The 23,297-nt window shown below is 40.5% G+C and overlaps 1 protein-coding gene across 2 annotated transcripts in view; it reads right to left on the bottom strand.

The window, feature by feature from the left end:
- Positions 1-23,297, bottom strand: part of LOC308176832 (uncharacterized protein) — a 173,530-nt gene that overhangs the window by 51,891 nt on the left and 98,342 nt on the right. For both annotated transcript variants that reach the window (XM_080553102.1, XM_080553103.1), the window contains one exon: positions 10,826-10,933. In XM_080553102.1, the coding sequence (XP_080409228.1) occupies positions 10,826-10,933 (108 nt within the window). The remainder of the gene's footprint in view (positions 1-10,825; positions 10,934-23,297) is intronic.

The following is a 23,297-nucleotide window of genomic DNA, read 5'->3' as shown; positions in this document are numbered from 1 at the left end:
ATCCAGGTAGAAGTTGTCTCTGGTGAAGAACACAATTACATAAATAAAATTCACAGGTGCTAATGCTCTCTGGAGGGAAGAAAAAGAGAACAGTCAATGGTCTTATGTACTATATGCAGTGGTGGAAATAATGTGTGCTTATACAGGTATTTGTATAAAATATACATACAAATAAATACGAATGCAAAAAATGTAAAGTAGATGTGCATGTGTGTGCATGTGTATATATGAAGATTAAATAACACATGAATATACAGAGTAAACATAGCACTCTGAATTACCCTGCAGTAGGAGGGTTTTACACACGACACAGACTGCCTGCAGAGCAACAAAAAGGCCCCATTCTTCCCGCAAGAAAATAAAAAAAAACACCATGAAAACATGGCACACTTGTAATTATAATTTGTCCATGCATGAAAGCTACTGTGCTATGCTTCCAGGTCCTTTCAAAAAAAAAAAAAAAAAAAATCACCTTCCTTCGGCACTACACCATTTGCTTTTTCAAGACCATACTAACAATGTTCTCACAAAAGTAATAAAAAGGAATATGAGAGGAGTTCAGCAAACAAAGTGGGGGAACTGAGCAGCGGTCAGGACACAGGGCTGGAAACAGGGACTCTCTGCTTCCACTCCTCATTGACTTAGAAAACACTGAAACAAAAAGCCAGCTTCAAGTATCAAAAATAGGGAAAAAATTGTAGGGTATTAACGCTTACCTGGCGCCTTCAGAGGACACCAGGAGGAGGGAGGGCGCAGCACCTTGCAGCCACAGCCAAGTCTATAGCTAGCTTTAGATATAGGTTGTCTTAGTCTACAGTTAGTCTTAGACTAGTGATAGCTAGTCATGGATAGACACAGCTGCCAAGAGGATGTGCAGGAGCAAAACCTAACTTTCCTCGAAGGCCAAGTCAAGATGCACCACGTACAGAGAAAATGAAGCAGGGAAAATAATGTCTCTTTAAAAAATACCAAAACCCACTCACCTAATTGGTAAGTACACAGCATCTTCCTTGCTCTGCTTGTCGCCTGTGATATGACAGTTGCCATAGTAACTGTTTATTTCTATCAAATTACAAAATAAACATTCACACAGAAAAAACAATCTTTTTTTTTCCCCTAAGAACTTTCTGCCCAGCGTCCCTCAGCCCCCTATTTCGTGTTTTTACGTTTAGCTTGTCTACAAGCAAGCATTGTCCCCTCTTTGGGTTATTAGTTATACCGATATTAAGGCAATCAGACCCACACTGTGTGCTACAACAAAACCGTAAAATGAATAATTACAGTGCACTTCAGAAGCACGAGATACTTGCTGTACGTCTGGGAGGGTGCAGGGATGCCGGTGCAGCGCTGGCAGGCCCCCCTCCTCCCGGCGCAGGGCAGAATGACGGCAGTGGCCTCAAGGAGGTCTGAACATTGCAGATGGAGGTGAGCACCCATCACGACAGGCTCCCCAGCGTCCACTAACCTTTATACTTTGGTCTCGCTGCCACTACAGCTTTCTGAGACTGTACAAATCACTTACTCCAGTTTCAGGGTTACAGCGCAACGCTGCGTGCTTGCTGCTGCAAAGCACCGCGAGGCTGCAGTGCAGCTGTCTGTAGTCAGCGCTGCCATTGCTACTGCCAGAGGAAAACCAAGTCATTTAGGTCGAATTTTGCACTCATGTCAAAACACAAAGCCGAATGAGAACATGGTATGCACCTATGCCATCAAGCCAGCCCTCTGTGCTCTGAGAGCTTCTGAAAGCCTGGGAGAGGCTAGAGGAGCAAAACTGGCAAGTTAATGCAGTGGAGAAAGCAACAGCAAAAGAAAACTACAACGAGAAGTTTCTATCCCAATTTCTCAACTTCTATACATGGACCTATACAGTTTGTCTACAGACTTATTTCCCCTAAATGTACACTAGAACATGAAACTGTTCATCTTTTTGCCAGTGTACTGCTGCAGACAGTAGTGCAGGACCCAAGCGGGTGCCAATTTTGTCAGTAAGAGCAACAAAAGCCTTTTACCTATGTGTTTATATGTATATTCTCCTTCACAAGTCCCACAAACACTTATATCATTGCCTGACTGTTTAGGAGCTTCTCCAGCACCTTACTGTCAGCTCTACAAATGAGTCTCCTCCATTTACAACTGCAACTTTCCCTGGGAGGAATACCCAACTCCCAGGGAGAGATGACTTAAAAACAGACCGAGGAGAGAACGACAACGCGAACTGTACAATTTATTGTCTCACGAGTTAAATAAGGCTGTGGTCTAATTAAACCACTTCTTTTGTACCTTGCCATTCTTCTTGTGTGGCCGAGCAAATTAATTCTGCCTGTAGTTGGAGAGCGCAGGCTTGCTGCATTAACTTTGCCTGAACTTCTTGTGCTGAGTGGATAGGACTGTAATAGAAGCAAATGGACACTTGGCCCCTTGAAACATTAAATTTTGGTAAACTGTCTTTTATCCCTTAACCTAGGGATTAGCTGTACCATAGAACTGACTGAATCAAACAACAAATAATATTAAAAGTGCATCCATTATTTTTAAGGGAAATGTCTATCTGTAACAGATTACACGCATGCCCTGGCACTGATTCCAATGTCTAATTTTGCATTCAGCAGCTAGAATTTCAAGTGTTAAAATTCCCAGGACATCAACCTGATGGTGGATGAGGTTTACAGTAACTATTTGCGACTTCCAAGCACTCTTTCAATGCAAAACTACAACTATCCGCACTGGGCCTGAGTTCTCTGTAAGTCTGACCTAACACCTTGAGTTTGCTACATTCATGCCTACATTTCCACTCACAGCCCAGAAGCCTTACTCAGCAAACTACCTACCCCAAAGTGCGTATCAGAAATCACATCTATATTTGCTGGATTAGGCCTTGTCTTTGTCAACGTGCCACCAGTGTGGGCTAAGTCCTGGCAATAAATCTGTACATAAATTGACTCCTGTACCTCAGTTTGACTTCAGTATCTTCAAATTCCTCTTTACAAAACAAACTGCATCAACCATGCCCCGCATTTAGCCAACTGCAGTTCACATTGTTTTTGTTCCTTCTCATAAGTTCTCCCTGCAGATTAAATGCTGATGCACTGAACTAGCTGCTCCTGGCTGAAGTGGGCAGGTGTCATTTGATTAGTATGGATTCTGGAATTGGTAAGTACTGTATCAGTATCCTCCCTAGAAAATAGGTGACATGTCATGGGATATTAAGTATGGCCATTTAATGTAAAAACTCAGATAATACATGAGTTAAACGGAGAAAATGAGAGAAAGCTTTTAAGCATTCTCCCTAGACAGATTGCAGAATAATATTATTGTACACGCAAGTAGTGCTGATTGACACAGTCAGAAGGCCATTATACTAGTATGGTATAAAATCATTATAGCAAAAAGCATTTCAGAGCTGCAGAGTGATAGTAGCAACATATAATGAATTATCAATAAAGAAGTGGTGATTCAGTTACATTACATATGAATAGAAAGCTTCCTGTTATATAATTTAAAGCTGCCAGCCTGACAAGTGACTTGAATATCCAATTCCTTCTCCAGGTGTATGAATCATCCTTTTCTTAATTTTACCAGAGACTGCAATTTCGTAGAGTAGGGAAGTAACTGAGCTACAGTAAGCAGTGCTTTGAAATAAAGATTGTTTGAGTAGGTTTCAGCAAGGCGGCCTCTGGTGAGACTCTGTTTGAGCTCTCAAGGAAATAGCAACAGTCTATGAGATGCAGGCATTAAGTAAATATTTCTTCTTGTTTATGGCAAATAAATACAAAGTACAGTCTTGCAGCAGGTCAATGTCAGCAGTACTTTGCAGTTTTCATTTTGCCTTATTGCCAAGTCCTTGAAGTTTGCATCTTTGCAAACCACCATTACTGACGAAGTCCCGACAAAAACACCCGGCAGCAGCAGAATCAAGTCATGGTGTTTTTAAGGATGTCCTCCTGAAGGAGGCTTGTCTCAGACCTCGCTCCTGTGCAAAGCTCCTCTGATGCCAACCAGAGCATGTTAGCTAAGCGTTGCAACACGATCCCATAGGAGGATTAGGACCTTTGGGAAAATTAGAAGAGTCACCTTTTCCCTTTAGATGATTATTTAGTATTTGCAGTGTTAACATAATACCTAAGTCAGAGATAACTACTTTGGAAGCTTAAAAGTAATTAAATTTAAAATATAGGGATTGAGAAGGATTCGGTTTGAATGCCCTCAATGCTGGAACCAAAGATACAATCAACAAACAAGAAAGGCTGAGCAGTTGAAAATAATCCAACTGTGATAAATGCACGTATAATATTATCCAGTCCACATTCAGAAAATAAATATATCCACAGCATTGTCAAACCCAACCATTTAAAAGTTGTGAGTAGTTTTAAGCTGCCCTCCGGCACTGTTAAGCTCTTGCCTGTTTAAGATGCATATTCAGATTGATTTTATTTTTTAAATAAAGGGAGGTTGAGTCTTACAAAATCACCTCATTTCGTAGATACATTCTATTCCATTCTAATATGGGAATATAATAGTACATATACATATGTGTATGAAAACATAGTAATGACACATTATGATACAATATGATATGATACAGTATAATATTATGATATGACACAATATGATACACATGTGTATGAAAACATAGTATTATCAACAGTGCAACAAAATTGACCACACTGACAGAAGTGTTCTGGTAGACTTTGCTTCAAGTTGCTTGGGTAAGTTGATTAAAAAAAGGCTTTCCACTTTGCATATGTTTGCCTAAGTACGATGGCCTGATTTTTCAGAAGTCCCCTAGCACCTAGCTGGTCCCATTTCAGGCATTTTGCTTTCTGTTTACTGCCTTTCTTTTTTCTCCTGTTAAGAATGGTGCATCTACAAATGACAGAGGATACACCTTCTCTTCCTTTATACCTAACCTGTTAGAAGCCTGCAGCTGGAGACATTTCTTTTTACTGCACTGAACACTCTCGAGACTGACAGCAGCTCAGAAATTTAATCACAGGCCGACAGCTAGTAGCTCAGCTGAAGCTTGAAAAGATCTTAAAGGAGGCAACAGAAACATAGATAACACCCTTGCAACCACTAATTAGTTGATGAAACTTCAAGAAATTAATTGGTGGACATTTACCTGAATTTTTGCTGCCTTGAAAGACCAGTGTTGTACTCGAATTTTATTTTTATTTTTTAAAAGTGAAACCGTTTAGAAGCACATCTTCTTTCACACAGTCAGCATTCTATCGATCACAGAACTGACTTGTGCCATTTTAAGGCACTTTTTATTTTTTCCCCATTTTAAAGATGATATAATTCTCGAGACCATGGTTTGGGGGAAAGAAAGATTTGCGAGAGCACGACCTGGCAGTCAGAAACAACTGAATACTAATACTGGCTCTAAAACCACCTCTTGGGCAAACCACAGAAAGCTCGGGCAAACCGTTTGACACCCCTGCCTTGGCATTCCTAACTTTCAGGCAAAGGTACTGCTAGTTGTTCACCACAAGAATGCTGTAAAAATTAACAGCAAAATAGCTATAAAGCACTGAGGATAAAAAACACGTTAAGAGCTAAGCATTATAATTAGTGTTATTTAACGCATCTTTAAAAATCAATTTATTTATTTAGTTTTCTTTAATAAAGCAATTGCACAATAACTTTAAGAAATGACAAAGTAATTTGAAGTAAATGACTGCCCTGTAAAAGTGAAACACACCCTAAAATGTGGTTATTATAGAATAACCACACACCCTGATAGTTAGCACTGCCTGAGCTGTGTATAACCTTAACCTAGTAGTGTATTATTAAGTGCAGTAGAATCAGCAATTATCAGAGGGAGAGAGTGCTGATGCGTGTTAAATGCACATTACCTCTTTGGCATCAGCAGATTTGGTGCATCCATTCCTGGCAATGAAAAGCGTGCTGGGCAAATTCAACTCGTGGCACAAAAGGATTAATTAGGGTACAGCTAATACAAGCAATGTTTAGACATGAATCAAGAAATTCAGGACACGGGGCTTATGGTGCACTGAATAAATGCCAGCACCATAAAAGAAAGAAAAGACATGAACTAATTTTGTGTTTACGAGGAGAAGAAAGTTCTATCCTGGCTTCTGCTTAGCGGAGAATTATGCACTGCAGGTTTCTTCTGAAATACTGCACATGACTACACAAAATGTTTTCTTGCTTTTATGCTAGCCCTCCCTCATTGTAATTAAATGAGAGTATTTTCTGGAAGAAGAGCTATTTGATGGCTAGAAAACCAACAGATACCTGCTCTCTCAAGTACAAGACCTCAAGGCCTTCCTTTATTATGTGCTGTTCTAGGTCTGAAACTCAACACGAACGCAGTGCAGGTGCCTTGGCTTTCTATTGCACTTTTTGCCTGAAGGAACGTTTAATATCAATTGGCAAAAAAAGATAGGCGACCAGATACGACAGTCATGAAGCTCTAGAGTCTAGTGTAGGACACAGGAGCTCAGATGGGGACTGCAGAAAAGCATGCAGACAACAGTACCCTGCTGCACGGACCTAGCCGAACTGTCTTGTCAAGGCCCCGGATGCTGGAGAGTGCTCATAGAAAAATCCTGCTAACTTTCTGCTTCGTTAATTTATCCAGCTTTTTCTAAAAAAAAGAAAAGGCAGCGGAGGTGCCTTCTACCTTGTGGTATACTGCCACATGTAGACACACCCTTCCCTTTATTTACCTGAAACCCGTATCTGTAAATGACTGTGATTCCCTACCATTCTGGGAAGCTTTCTAGAGGAAAAAATAAAAATAAAAAAAGTTCCCTATCTCACCTTTACGCTGAAACAGTAAACACAGTTCAGTTCGTAGAACATTCACAGAAATGCTAAGAGCACGAATCTCTAGGTTGTGCAATGGCAGCAGACTGAAGACAGAAAAAGGGAATTTGCTGAGACCTGACTCCTGAGCCCAGCGCAGCCAGCAGAATGCATCTGCAACCCATAAAGACCCCCCCCCTGTGAAAACTGTGTTCATTAGGCCTATAAAGTACAATCACTCATATATTCTATTTTTTCCAGTATTTCCTCTTTTTTAAACTTATCTTGTAGCAAAGATGTAATGAAATTATTTCCTGTGAAAATTTCTACTAACTTTAGCCAAAAATCAACAAAAACGCTTTCTAAAATTAGCTTATACATTTCTTCTAGAGATCTTTTAAGAAAGTTGGATGCCAGAAAAAAAACAAAACCAAAACACTCTTTAATGAAGAATTGAAACAATAAAACAAAAATGGGAGGGGTGGTGGGGGGGAACAATTTTAAGTAATGATTCTTAAACCAAATGCTCTCCCACTTCGGTATTGTTGATCATATTCCCTATTCAGCAGTCAACTTCATGTCACAGATCCCTTGTTCTTCCAGGGCAGGTGGACGCCCCAGTAGTTATTCCACAGCAGTCACGCCGTCCCTCTGCACTACGGCATGGCAGACGCAGCAGTGTGCACAGCCAGCACGCGATGCAGCGCACCCAGGCTGATGGCTGCAACAGATGCGGTGCCTCTGGGCTCCCCTTCCACACAGGGGTCTCCAAAATTGCTGGATTCACATGTAATGTAAAATTTCTCATCCCCAGCCATGACTTATTTTTAGGGAAATTAAAGCTTATATTCAAATATTGGTTTTCATTAAATGGCTTTAAATTATATTTAAATAATTCTCAATCTCCTCTCTAATTAATCATACTAAGGACCAATTTCCCTCTTTTATTCAGGAAGCTTGACTTTGCCAAGGTCCTAAGACCCACAAAATGGCAGGGTGAGAGTCCTCTGTTATTTCGTTTTCCTCTCCTAGTCTCTACAAGCCCTGATTTCTGGAAATGAAAAATCAGCTCCTACAAGGCCTCACACTTTAATCACTTCAGGTTAACGTGACACCCTAATGAGAAATCTCCCTTTCCTTTCCATCTCATGATTTGCTCCACTCCACCTGCCAATTCAAGGCTCTTATGGGATCACTCACTGACCTTAAGACTCCCATTACTTCCACCCCCTTTCCTCATTTTGAAAATCAAATTAATTTTGTTGGTGACAACTAAAATTTGCTTAAAACACTAAGTAGATATAATGTATTTATTGTCCTTGGTGAATCTCAGCTTATCTAGTGTCTTATAAAGGGGAAATTTATAAGTTTCCACTTAATTAATAGCAGTATTACACTTTTAAAAGCTCATTTAGTTTTGTATTTGTTGCACTTGATATGAAATAATTAGTAAGAGCCAAAAAGGGCCACTGAAAGACAATACAGGAGAATGCTCATTTTAATTTCCAAATGCATTACTACATTGTACAAAACGTGAGGGCAAAGAAATGTAACTGAATGTTGACAGCTTTAGTTGACTACTCCACTCATTAGACTTAATCCTTTTTCTTCCCATTCACATGGGTACCTCTACATGCTGGATTTCCTTACAAGCAGCATTGCTAGAGCTATGCTTTAGTTAAAAAAAAAAAAAAAAGTTCAAAGATATCACTTAGGAAAGACCAAAGCTACTAGTGAAAAAGAATCAGTTTAACAAACAACTTTTTTTCGGCAGGTAAAGTTTTAAAAAGCAGTTCCTTAATTTAAAAACCTGACCCGAAGATTGAGGGGGAAAAAAAAAAAAAGAAAAAAGACTGTTCAGAAAAGAAAAATTAAGTAAGAACCCAACTCTTTCATGATGGGGAGACATATCAATTACTTCTCTACACCTCTTCTGCTCTTTCACATACATGCACACCCAGTGCAAAAGCTGGCCTTACTGGCCAGGGGTGAACCTAACAGAGCACTCTCCCACTTGCACAGAAATCCCCTGGTTTCTCCCCCATTTGACTTCCACTAATCCATCTGCTGGAATCAGAGTTGCAGCTCCATTTCCTGTGCTGCTGCTTCCTTGTTTCAGCTCCCTGCTGTTTGTTTCTAGGATATTCTCCTCCCTGCTGGGTGTGTATTTTACTCTCCTGGAGAAGAGCCCCGATCATGTTTCCCTTTCTCACACTATTACCGACGCCTGGTACGGGAACATCCCAGCCAGTGCAAGATCCCAGTGCACAGAGCATCTGGACAGCTGTCGTGACCCAGTATCATCACTTCAGCAGCCCACGTTAGCAGTGAGCGATTGGGTCGTTTCACTCCTTCACGCTTTCTTGGATCTTAAGAGAAGGGGATTAAAAAGAAGCATCTTTCATGCCTATAAGGTGGGCTACAGTTAACTGTACTGTAAACAAGGAGAACTCTCCTGAACTTAAAAAAAAAAAAGTTCAGCATGAATAATGAATATTCCTCTCTTAAAAAGTCTTTAGTGTCCAGGCTAAAAGGATAGTAGTACCAAGAGACACAGAGGTACTAGGATGTTTCTGTTCCCTCAGACAGGGAGCCCCACGCAAACACACAGCTATGAAAATACTTATTTTTAGCAATAGAGTAGAAGTGAAAGTGTGGCTTGTCCCACCGCCACATCAGGTACAGACCCATTCCCTCCTCCTGCTCCCTGCCACAGCCTGGGCAGCCCCACGGCCCAGGAGACCCAGACCTCCAACATACAGGTGAGGTCTGCAGCCTGCACGCCCAGCCCAGTCATGGCCAGTGGTAGGGGCTTGAAATGAGAAGGCTGCTGGTCTTCAGTGAGAGTGTGTTGTTCTTCAGTCTGCAAGGACAGACCAGTTTCCAGCCCTGGAAGGTCAAACACAGTCCAAATGTCACTCCCCAAAGCCAGAAGTGAGGGGCGGGACGAGGCTGAAGAGCACGACATACAGAGAAGGAATCCCTGCAACACTCAGTACTGCCAAGTGACTGCTAACTGCACAGCCAGATGTCTCCCAGTGCAGTTATTACCAGTTCCTACTTCAGCCTCATCAACTAATTTTCCGATCTCCACCCAAAAAGGAACTTTTATTCCTTGTGGTCCAACACAGCCTGTCTCTAATTCAGATGTCCTGCTAGCTTCCTGCAGGAATGCCGTCTCTGGGTCACGGATGGCCACCCAGCCAAGCAGGAGGATGCTTTGGTTAAATGTAGCTTGCTCCTACCATTCTGAACCAACATCCCCAAAGCGGACAGAGGCTTTTCCTCTCACCCCCTTCTGCCACTTGGGTGGGTACTCATGCCTCTGCACTGCACAGTCTGGTTGCTACTCCAGGGCAATATTTAATGTAGCGGCCACTGGCCCTTCTCCACCTCCATCCAAAACAGAGCAGAGCCCAGCAATGCCAGCCCAACGCTCATGAAGCCAGTGAGGTTTCTGTGCGCCTGTAAGGTCTCTCTTTGCTAGGGAAAACCTAATATGCTACTTGTTCTGGAAAACTCCCCCAGGCAGCTACACGCTTGCGAGAAAGCCGAGTTGCCTCTGGGGCAATGTGCTCCTAGGCCCTGGATCTGTCTGCAAGTGCGCTTTGGAGGCAGAAGAAAGACTTGTCACTGATCCCAGTGCAGCTGGCAGGGCTGCAGCTGAGCTGCGAATGAGCTACAAATTAGTCCAACATTTAAATACTCGCTTCTAAAGATAAAAGCCAGCTAAGCCTCTCACAGTAGCTTTTCCTGAGGAATGGGAAGTGTCTCTAAGAATAACCATGGCTGCTGAGGAGCGGCCGAGGTTCACGAGAGCTGCCTGCCATCACGCCAGGAGGCTCAGCGCTGCAACCCGATACTTTTAGAAGTGACCTCACTGCGGCCGGTAAACGCTGCCAGACATCACGGCATCATCCTCGCAGACAGAGCCCTTTGTAGCTCACAGGCCTTCCTGCTTCCTAAAGATACTCAAGTGCCACCTAAAGCTGCAGCTACAGAAGCTCTTTGCCATGTGGGTGCTTTACGCTTTAACCTTGGTACAGCAACTTACCTTAGAAAAGTGGGGCTGCACATACGGCTCTCCACATCCCAAAACCAATGGACTGCATTCAGGGGTGCTTGGGATTCGGCAGAACAGGGAAAAATGACCAGAAATGGCCTGTCAGAAAGAAACAAAATGAGAACATAATCCATGTAATCCAATCCTCAAGAGACTGTGATCATTAACTGCATTTTTAAAAGGAACTACAAAACTAAGCTTTAATAAAAAATACTGCAGTACTGAGTGACGGAAGGCACAAGTGCATCACTGGAGCGAACAAAGAATGTAGGCAACGCTCTTGTACAAATGCATAGCTTTTTCCTCTTCTCATCCATTTTTCTCCTGCGTACTAACCTACTTGATTAACGGTTTTGTGCTTTTGGGAAAAAAAAAATCACACAAAAACACACCAGACACGACACAGGGAACAATATTTAAAGTATACGGTTTACACAGCTGAAAACATTTGTTTTGACTTCCTCTTACTAAGACAAAAATGAAAACTTCTAAGAATATTTTATGAATTCTTGCCACACCAAATAACCTGTTCCAACTCAAGAGGTACCTCTCAAATCGCTTTTTCAGTGTAAACAAAGTGATGTCATATTGACGGAGGGAAGAGCAGAACTTGGCTGTTTAATTTGGAAGATTGCTAAAAATGATACATTTAACTCTCCTAGTCTAACAATGAAATGTTTTTATAGTTCACAATACCTAACACCCTTGTTCACATTAAACAAATCACCCTAAGTTCCTGTTGAAATAATACACGTCCTATTCTTTTTTGGAGTATATTGCAACATTAGGAAAGAAAAAATAAATGCGTATTAAAATAAAATGCCATTTTCATCCAACTGCACAAAACACATTTAAACAAACGTAGAGAAGCAGACTGTAAAATCTATGCAGAAGAATACTTAAGAACCAAATGCTTCAGGTATGCTGTAAATGTACCACGGACATCTCCAGGCAATACAAATTTATCTGTTATTTTCCTCTCCTTGTGGTGCCCAGGTTGCTCCTCCCATACCTTCCTTTTCCCATCTTACTTTCCTTTTCCCTGTCCTTCACCTTCCTTAGTTCTTTTCTTTCCTCTTCTATGTATTCATTTTAACTCTCTGTTTCTTGCACCATTCGTCTTTTCCCTCTGCATGGATCACAATTGTCCCCCAAGTTCCCTTATTTTTCTCTCCCCAAGCTTTTCTTAGCCAAGAGATTAAGCAAAGGACAACGGGTATGTACAAAGCCCAGTTCCTGACTGGGGCTTCCACATGCAACACACTCTCTCACCCACATATTTTATTTCATCTATTACATTTCAAAATGTATTGATCTTTTGAAATGGGAACACTGTTGATAAGAAACACCATTCTGTTAGATTCGCCTCCCTAGCACACCAGATAAGCTATGATAGCTCTCCGTGCTAGCACCCCATGGGCTGATCAGATGTGTACCACATGGAAATGGTGATGCAGAAGAACCATGGAGGAAAGCCAAGTCAAACAGTTATTATTCTGCATTTGCAAGAGCAACTACATTGTTCTTCAGTAAGAACTAAAATGAAAAAATAAGGACAAGCTCACATTTGAAAATACCAAAAGCATATTGTCAAAGTTTATGACTTTAAAATAACAACAGTCTAATCCATTAAAGAAATAACAAACAGAAACAATCTGCTTCATCATTTTGGATTAAATTTGCACAAATTTTGCCCTTAAAAAAAAACACAAAGCAAAACAGAATACCAGAAACTACAAGTCATTAACAATGTAGTTAACCACTAGTTAACGATCTCATTTTTAACCAGTCTGAATGAGTTCCTCTAACAAGTATAACAAATCCAGAATTTCAGTTTAGGAAGACTTCCTTGCCATTGTCCTCCACTTCTTCCCAGCCAAGCCAAGAAGGATCAGTTGGAAGAAGGAAGAGAAGTTTCGTTTTCAAAGCTTATTCGATCATTTCCCTTTCCACTTCCATCATAACCTTCAGCTTTTTCCTGAGACTGCAAACATTGACAGAAAGCTCACAGTACTCACGCAGCATTATGGGCTGCAGGCTAATACCTCTTAGCTAGACACATGATAGGGCCACAACCTCACTTTAAATAGGCTGCCCAAATAACTTTGGAGTGATTAAAACTGGGAGTGTTTCCTAACAAAACTTTCCTTAGGTAGAAACAATGAACATTTTGGTTAAAAACATGCAGATTTTTTTTTTTCCCAAAAGGCTATGGAAGTAGGGGCCTGTGCAGTTGTTTTCCACTTCAGCCAATTCCGTCTCGAGGGAACTATGTTGACTTCACATAGGAGAGGCAAAATGATTAGCTGAACAAGGGGCTTGGCATGAATGTTTTTTCTGATACTAGCACCTGCTATGATAATAATAAATTGAAGAGCACTGGTGCTCTGAGAAACTAAGTGTATAGGTAGGGGAAGATTCAACTGGAAAACAGATGCTTTAAGAGTACCACAAATTTAAAGAGCTGCCATTTGAAAAGGTGCCAGAAGTAAATCACCACTTACCCTACAAGGAACGAAAGTGAGTGCTTGAGCACGACTGAGATTCCACACAAGGTCTGTGTCATACGTTTCATTCAATAAGGCAATCAAGATGATTAGGGAGTGTAGGAAAGGCTCATTAATGGCCATGGCAGACATTGAGTCAGCCTTTCATTTATTACCAGCGCATCCGGACAGTTTTCATTTATTGGGTTTTTAATTTAAAGAAGCAAAATTTATGTAGACAGACACATGCCTGTGTTGTACCAATTCTTATTCATGCCTAAAAGCTGCCACTAGCTTTACTGAAGTGATTTGAAGTGATACTGGCAAAAAACTAACAATGACAACAACAACAAAGTGCTTCACAATTTGCATGTTTCCTTTAGTTACTTGTTTCACTTCAGGTACTGAAGTAAAAACGGCATAAGAATTTAGCCAGGGATTTTATCCTTAAGATGCAGAACAGAACCCCAAAGCTCTAATTGATGACAATACTCAGGAGTACGTCTTCAGCTTCAAAGATAGAAATTTTGCATACTAATCACTGGGATTTTGGAAGAAGAGTTACAAAAAGCAAAGACAAAAATTACAATGGAAATGCATGCAATGGGCAACAACTGTGCCTGAGATTGCAAAACAGCACCCTTTTAATGAGAACAACATGGAGCGTGATTTGCCTGTCCATCCATTTGAACCGAACAACAGCATTATCTCAGGATTCACAGTTGTTAGTGAGGTATGGAATCTGTCTTCCCTATGGCCCGTAATGCGGATGGAAGCTGGAAATGTGGCATTTCTCATTTCACTGCATACAGAGGAAGTTTCGCTGCATGCACACACACCTAAGCATGCCCAAGCATTTTTTCCTGTTTCTGTAACTGGAACATGGGCGCTATGGTTTCAAATGAGCAAAAAGAGCGTTGCACAACACTGAGGCCGTGCAGAAGAAAAACACGGATCAGATTTCATCAGTACATGGCAATTATGTGACCACAATAATTCTACAAAATGGAAACGAAAAAAAATCAGTTGAAATCCTGAACCGACGTAGCAAAGGTTCACCTGGCGAACACTAAGACTTCACTCAGGCAATACAAAAGATTTTGCTACAAAATTTGACCAAAAAAAGTGCAGCCACACAAAACTGCGAATTTTAAGACCCAGGTTTAAATATGGCGGCTATAAAAATGAAAGCTGAGGGATCACACAACAGAAATAAATAAAACAAAGCCACCAGACCCTAACAGACATGCCTCCTTGACAATAAAAGTTGGATGTTCAGATCCTTGGCTACTGCAAAGACAACTGTTCCTATAATATGATTTTTTTTTTTTCCTGGAAAACCTTCCTCTGTCCAGTGCCAACTACCACTCAGCCCTTATGTATGCCGTGCTAGAGGTCAGATGGAAAGACTTGGTGGTACCTTCAAGTTTCAAAGCAATACACTTTCAGTTGAGCTCATTTCCCAGCCCCAGAGGACACAGGAGGAAGCTAGTATGTGTCGCTTCTCTAATATAGCCAGTCACTCTTCCAGAGCATCACCAAGGCATGGGATAATGAAAATAGATACCTTGATAAGACAGGAGTTTTAATTTCATTGATGTGACACTGTATATCAGTAAGCAGTAAAGGACTACATCAGAGCTTAACTGCTCAAGTTCCCAGATTTTAAAGCGTGAACCTACACTAGAAGCAGCAACAGACAGCTCTCTGGGACGCTTCTTGTGCCAAGGAAGCAGACAGAGCACTTTGCTGTCTGCCTGCAGTGGAGGAACACTGTAGGAACAGCAGAGCCAGACCCAATGACACAGCTGGACAGCAGGGCTCAAGAAAACACTGGGCTTAATATGGACTGTGACATGCTGATTCCATCAGACAGGAACAGCATGGCTAGGGGTGGGCAGCTGGGAACATCGGGTCTCCCCAGTCCCATGTCTCTGTGCTCACCAAAGCTCCTCTTCAACCCTCCAGACCTTTTACAGACCTCTCGCTGATGGGACAACCCACTGTGGGGCAGGGCACAAGCTGGTATCGCAGGAAGAGACTGACACTCAAGGGAACTACCACTGACCAGGACAGGGTTCTGGATCAAACTCCTCTCCTTCCCAGGCAGAGGCTGATGAGCAGCCCATTTCATTGCTGCTTGGGCATATCACAGGCCCTGTGTTAACCTGTCTGTGGGAGGAAAGAAGAGTAAAGGACCATAAAAATCTGTACAGCAAAGGAGGCACAGCAGTGTATTACAGGAGTTCCTCCTCCCCCTGGTAGCTCAGTATCTCCTCATGGTGGAATGGGAGTGTTTTATTTTTGTTTTTCTTTCCATTAGAAGATGACCTTTGCTCCAACCAGGCTGATCTGCTGCAGAGCCAACATCCGCCAGCTTCCAGGGCTTGTGCTTCCCGAATGGCAGCAGATACTTTCTGCTGCTCCAGCTTCCTTATTTAATCATGCATCCATAAATCACAAGCAACCAAAACTGATTTAACATTTGGGTGAGAATTTAGAGCAGCTGAAGAGTGATCCAGACTGAGTCATTGCCTGATGGAGTTTCAAACAGTTCAACTGTAAACATAGTTGAGCCCATTGTTGCATTAACCCCCCTCCGCCCACCCCCCCAAAAAAAATAAATTCTTAACTGCAAGTGCATTGCTATGAAAACGTCACTAAATGCCAAATGAAAGATGTACAGAGAAACATATTTCTTTTGGAAACTGACCAAATGAACATCTGGTTGCTTGGTTATCTGGACGAATCCATCAGAGGATAATGACAGCACCATTAGATGCACTACTGTAATTAATAACACGTTTCAATGAGCTTAAACTTGCAAAGTGCTGAATGCTGCTGTTAAGATGCATCCTCAGATCCTACCTAGCTCAGTGAAGAGTGAACCATTGATAATTGGGAAGATATACCAGGGAAAGGATGACGCACTGCTCTGACACTGATAAGCCTTCGCTACTAGCTGAAGTCAGATAGCAGGACACAACACAAGGACAGCTGGTCTTACTCTGTACAGTATTCATTACCTTGCAAACAAGTGTTTTGAAATTATCAATAATGGCTTTTAAAGCTAAACTCCTAAGATGTACACAGGAAAGAATACAGAACTACAGGCTGATAGTGCTGCAGAAAGTAGAAACTTCTGTACTTGGGTTTTGTTTCGTTTTATAAAGCTGATAGGTTGCCCTTATGAAGCGGACTCTAAAGCCTACATACACAATTGGTCGTAATGGTGGACTTCAACAAGAAAATGAGTTATTTTAACATTTAGGATGGTCACTATACTGGTGGAAGTGTGATTGTTATACAATATATGACTTCTGCTTTGGAACCATGGAGTTGTGTTTCACAGCTGAGTTACGGCCCCAGTACACAAAGTCACAATCCCATTAAAAAAAATCACCTGCAAAGAAAATCCATCTGCAGTGAAAATCCTACCTAGACAAATTACTTGGCACCTCTGCAATGGAGGGTACAGACAAAAATAATCGCAGAAGTATTAGTGGAAGGGAACTCGAAGATTTCTGTTCCAGTCTCCTGCAGGACTGTCACAAACAATAGATGAGCCATGGCTTTGTCTAGCCAGCCCTTGAAAACACGTAAGGACCTCTGGCCAACCTCTTCCAGTACTGCTGCACCTCCCCTGGGGAAAAGTTCCTCCTCTGAATCTTCCCAAGGCACCTTTTGTGGTTGTTGCCCCTTGTCTGCCATTGAGTAGCTTTGTCCTTGTCTTACTACCCCTGTTGCTCTGCTACATACAGAAAGGTGAGAAATGACACAGAGCAAAATCCTATGATTTTGACACAGCATACCTAAAAACTCTGTCTCTGGTACAGCTTAAAAACTTTGAAGAATTAACACTCTTTTCTACTCACTCATGTGAGAGAGTTCTAAGTCGACTTTTCCCTATGCCAAAAGCTACCTCAAAACACGTTATAAAACCATCCCCATGAACTATCCAAATAAGCTATTTAGATAATATTAATAAACTGAGAAAAGGAAGCAAATAGTTTCCCCCAGCTCAGCAAAAGCAATACTAAGAACATTTAGGTAGGGGGGTTATTATAAATACACATTTTTAGGAGGATATGTACCTGAAGATCCAATTTATGATACGCTAAAATCTAATTTTAGATCTCTAATATTAGATAAAAAGCACTGTGATCACAAAATGCAAAGAGATGTTGTGAACAAACTCCTTCTGCCACCTTTTTTTCATAGCTCATTCAGAAAATAAAAAACCCTTCTGTCAGATCAGACGTCGTTTGTCCTACTACAGCCACCACAAACCGCACATTGTTAGCTAACCCAAGTATACAGAAATGCAATCATGTGCCTTAACCTTATCCAGATCAAATTTACGCCACTGGGTGCTTTGATAGCACATTGATCAGATATTAACTATCATGAAACCACAGCCCACATTGTCAGACAACTGCGTAACGCAACCAGGTGATCTTATAGATACTTGATTGTACCTGCATAAAATCTCCAACATCTGAGGAATGTGCCTTATGAATGTGCTGAATCCTGAAACCCAGGGAAGCATACCTATCTTTCGCCATTCGCTTTCAAAACAGATTTTTGATAATATTCAGGTTGTGGATAGCTTCTCACAGTGCCAAAAACAGCTCAATTAATCAAATCAAAGTTTGTTAAATATTTAGGATAGCTTGTGTAGTCCTATCTTCCCACATTTAAAAACTAAACAGCTTATTTCATTATATAGGAGTCAACTGAACATGCAGTTGTGTCATTCATCGAGAAATTCAAAATAATTATAGCTAAGTGGTTTACACAATCTATATTCAGTGATCCTTACTCACGAATACTTAAACTCTAGATCTGTCCTTAAAGTATTCTTAAAAGGATTGGCAAGTATGCCCATGCGTAAAATATGATAATCCTATGTTAATTCTCCTCCTTACCACACCGTAGATGCCTGGGAACAAACCATTGAAAGTATTAAGCTTGCTTGAGTTTGCACTGCATTTGTATTCATTAACCAGACTATTAGTGAGAGCATTTAGAAATCCATGACTTTTCTGATAGACGCGTATGTACATTCACTGGCTGTATTATTTATTTGTGTGCATGTCCGCCTATCCATCCACCCGTCTCTGCTCTTGCACGCATACAGATCAATACTTGTCTCTGTATATTTACGTCTTTCACCAGTCTCAAGACATTCAGTCTACTTTTCTGGCACCAACTCTGGGAAACTACTGATTTAGCTAATGCCCTTATGACTGAGGGGAAAAAAAAAAAAGAGCTCAACGCATCATAGACAAGAACCAAGAAAAAGTAGAACAGACAGATGGAGGTGTAAAAAGGGACATATTTATGCTAAATTCAAGAAAAATAAAGGGATTAAGGGGATGTCACAGACTAGATGATTTAAGAAGGGGATTTCTTCTGAAGAAGGGATATTTCTCTTGTAGAATAGAAATCTATCGTATTCTAACCAGGGTTAATTCTAACATCTAGAACAAATCTAAATCTTAAAACCACGATTAAGAGTTGGCTAGTGGTGTCTATTATATCTGTCAACTGTTCTACAAACCAGGGAGGAAATATTTTATATTTGGATTCAGCCAATACAATAATATTTATAGGCTACCTTGGGAGCAATAATAATTTTACATGGTTTTCAGTATTCAGAGTATTTACAGGGATTTGAATTATTGTAGCATGTTCAGATTGTTTCTTCCACCCTCTTTTAGAGATCCTGGATTAAAGAGCCAATCTCCCTTCTCCTCTCTGCCAGTCTACTATATAAACTGTGTATTTGTAGGGCTATCATAAACAGCAAAGTAGTTCATTCTCTAAATATTCTGAGCTAAACGCACTGCCTTGTTTGTATTCTCACTCAGCTGAGGACTTTTATGCTCCGGCCCTGACACCTGATCATTACCTTGGTCTAACACAAGACTACTGTCCCAGTGTTTTCATCTCCAAGCGGTCTGACCACTTACGGATATCTATACCTGCGTTTTAAACCACACCAGAGCACTAGGGCTTGACAAAGAAAGCCCTATGGTCACAGTGATATCAGGAAACCACACCTGCCTTATGTTTAAATCAGTGAGCGAGCTCCTCTCCTAATGTGCCAAGTATTTCTGAGGCAAAAAGGCTAATTTATCTGCCGAGCTACTGCTCTGCTCCTACTTCATCCTGCAGGCACATGGAGTATGCAGCAAGCAGTCAGGCTCAGAACTACTACCAATACTTGTGCAAAGGAACTATGCTGTTACATGATAGCTTTTATCTGATCCTGTGCTTAACATATCCATCTAAACCCCTAGTGCTATTAGGATAAACATCTCAGAAAGCAGAAGTTATCTATTACTAAGTAAATAATTCTTTTCTTCCCCACCTGTCAGGCGTAAACAAGAGATGCAGGCTGAACCGCGTATGCTGAATGAGGTGATTTGGGTTGGATTGTCAAACTCAACACCCTGCATGACTTGGAAGAGTCACTCAATTCTGATGTAGTCCCTGCACGTGGAAATCCCCCTGAATGGTATTTTAATAGGAGGAATGCTGGTTTTGCTGTAAAACGCTGCTCTGAAATTACGGAGAAAGCACGAGATTTGCTCAGGCTGTAGTTGTATTTGCTATAGGGCATTGCACATCTAATACCCAGAAGGTAAGAAAAGCAGAGGGAATCTATGAAACTGCAGCAAACAGTGTAATGATAGCAACTGCAGTGATCTTAGAGAGAAAGCACCAGTGTTACTATCAATACAGCACGAATGCAATGGGGGAATCTGGAGTATTTACAGCTGTTCATCAAACAGCAAAGCCTCGTTGCACTCCAGTTGGCAGAGAAACAATTCCATTTGCACTTCTCATGATTCTTTTATTGTTGACTTGGATTTAGCAGAGTATACGAACATTTCAGCCCTGATGAAGGCGTGAGACTGGGAACACCGGCATATTTTGTGAGTATAATTCATTTTTTTGTTCTGATTGGAGCACAGCACAGTGCAACGTTACTGCTGGGTGAACACCTGTAGTTAGAAAACACTGGTTTGCTCATAGGGCCCAAAGCATGCCAAAATGTTTCCTGGAAGGAGATTTTTAAAAAGAATTTAAAATGGAAAAAAAAATCCTCCAGTGTACAGAAAGTAATAAAAAAGCAGGCATGAAACTATTATTTCCGAGCCAGATGCAGAAACAACAAAATCAAGGAACTTCAATCTCTTGAGGACGAATTTCAGCTTTGTCTGTAGGACAAGCTAAGGCTCATCTCAAACACTGTAGAGTTTATTTCAGCAAAGCTCCAAAATACAGGCTTACCCTAGTTTCTGCGAGAATTAAAATTCATAGAAGTCAATGGGACCTGTACAGGGAATGACACTGAAACCTTTTTGAGATGGATTAATTTCACTTTTATGGAAAAATGCCATTTGGAAATGAAAAGTTTTGATTTCAAAGTGTCAAAACATCCCATTTCATTCTCAAAATATACTTTGGCTACAAATTTTTTACCTGGTTTTGGTTTACAGAAATGGCTCCCCTTGCCCCGTGCCTCTTTTTATAATGTGCTCTGAAAATTCCACCACTGTGAAACTCTTTTCAGAGAATATCAGTTCCTTGAGAAAAAGGACTTGAGGACCTGATTTTAATAACAGTACATTACATTCTGCCTTCCTACAACAAAGTCATGTTCACAGCTACTCTACCAAATAAATTCTAGAAACAAAGCACCGCATTTTTGTCTTCTCCCTACTCAGATCTGTTTTCCTATTCAAGCACAGCAAACACATTAACAGGACTGAAATTCATTCAAATTAATTTAGTTTGTATAATCTACATTTCCTTGCCTTTTGTTACTGTTGGCATTATGAAATGTGAACCCTGGTCGGTGAATTGCAGTAAAGTAACAGGTATTAGTAGTTTACATGTCCTTGAAAACGTTCATCCTGAGTCCCAAAATCCATTTTCAAAGGGTTGCTATAACTGTCCCCATTTCATATACTGGTAAAATGAGGCACAAAATTTTAAAGGGAACTACACAACAGCAAACAGAATCTGGACTTTTTCATTTTTCTGCTCCCTAAATTACATTACCTGCCATTATTTTACACCAATTTCTTCTCATGTCTTTTACATATCTTACAGTTCGGCAGTTTGATACTTATCTTCTGGACTGTTCCCCTCTTTCTCTCTCCCCTCTTACATTTTGCTCTTTTACTCTTTACTCTTTCAGTAGTTCTCCACACTGATTACCTTTCAAACTTTTTTTCCATGCTGTGGTTAAACACTTCCAGATACAGAAACAAGGGCAAGAACACAACACTTCATTTAATCGCTTTAGTTTTATCTACAAAGCAAAAAGATGCAGTGACACAGGAAGAGTTAAGAGATTTAAAGTTACTTTAAGTGTCATTCTTTAACTATGATAGAGATAGGTAACACACAATTATTTTGCATTCTCAAAAAACATAACACCTATGGTTACTGCATGCTCCAGGAACACCTTTGACAAAGTCACTGAGAAGCCTCTCCTGCACAGAGGCTCCTTACAGAATCACGGTCTTCGGAGCAGGTTCCCATCTGTCATTCACTCTCCTACTCTCCTCCTTCATATTTAACTGTATTTTTCTGATAAGCAATATAATCTTATGAAAGGTGAAGTTTATTCCAGATGAGTAAGGCAATAACGGCTCAACAGGATCAATGGTGATGGATTGCGTTTTCCAAGAGAGGAAGGGTTCTACTTATGTACATCTGCATACAGAATTAGGCCTTCTACATACATGTGCATGAATTCAACATATTCTTTTAGCATGTAAGTTTGTTACTGCAGATTTACAGGAAATAGAGAATGATACTAAAAAAATCAAAGTATCACCAAAGGTATTGATGTCCCTAAATAATGCCACAACACAAAGCATCCAGAAGATGACTCACTGGAACTCTCAATGTTCACTACCATTTAATCTTAATAGTGCATTTCTCCATGAAGACTATCAAGCACAATCCACAATATTTTTGCCAGAATGCATCTATACAAAATTGTTGTGCTGCCCTGAAAATAAGCATTTAAAATATATACTTGCTCTTATGCTTACCTATTACACTAAGGATCTTAGTAAAGGTATCACCTCGTTAATGCTTCAGAACACATTATAAATATTCATTTCAGAAAAAAATGTATAAAGAATAAGTCAAACAGCAATGTTGTACAGGGCTAGTGTAATACACATTGTGGTTCTCTACATGGACTGATAAAAGAACAGAGTATTTCACCCGCTTTTTACAATAATCTCATGTAGTTTAAATTATCTACATCTATCAACTTCACACACTGGCCAAGGCTGCAACTGTGTGGACCAAATCCACAGAAGTCAATTAGTTATGCCAATTTGCTCCAGCTGAGAATCGATTCTCAGTTGTCTTTACACTTCCCATAGAATATTCTGTAGGAAGCATTGCTTTAATGAAGCTTGGTCAGCATGTATGGGAAATGTCAACATGAAATTCCTTCTCACCATCGTTTGGACTTCTTAAAATAAACTGATTTTTTTTTTCTTTTTTAAACACCTAAAGAAACCATAGGTTTTCTTTAAAATGGCAGACAAATTTACAATATCTTTCAGGAAACAGCTTCAACATCAAAGACTTGGTAAAAGTACTCTCCTTTTCCTTTGGCAGGGTTTCCTAGATTTGCAATTAAATCATTAAAAACACTCTCACCCAGATGCAGTTGATGTGGAATAATCACAAGAAACATAGCAAACAAAAGATCACAAAATACATTAACTTTTACTAGCCATGCTGGTGTACATTAGCATTTTTAATAATGACCTCATTACCATTTAGTTCAACACGCAAACAAAACCTGTTTATTTGATAATTTATTTATTCTAAAATAATGCAACCTTTTTTATTTGCCCTTGTTATGAGCTCACTAATGTTAAAGGAACCGCTACAATCAGTTAAGTAATTATCATAGGATAAAAGCCTTC

The sequence above is a fragment of the Anser brachyrhynchus genome (genome assembly GCF_964034855.1).
Source record: "Anser brachyrhynchus genome assembly, chromosome: 12".
Classification (NCBI taxonomy): Eukaryota; Metazoa; Chordata; class Aves; order Anseriformes; family Anatidae; genus Anser; species Anser brachyrhynchus.
The sequence above is the reverse complement of the archived record's forward strand: the minus strand, read 5'-3'. Positions and strand labels throughout refer to the sequence as shown.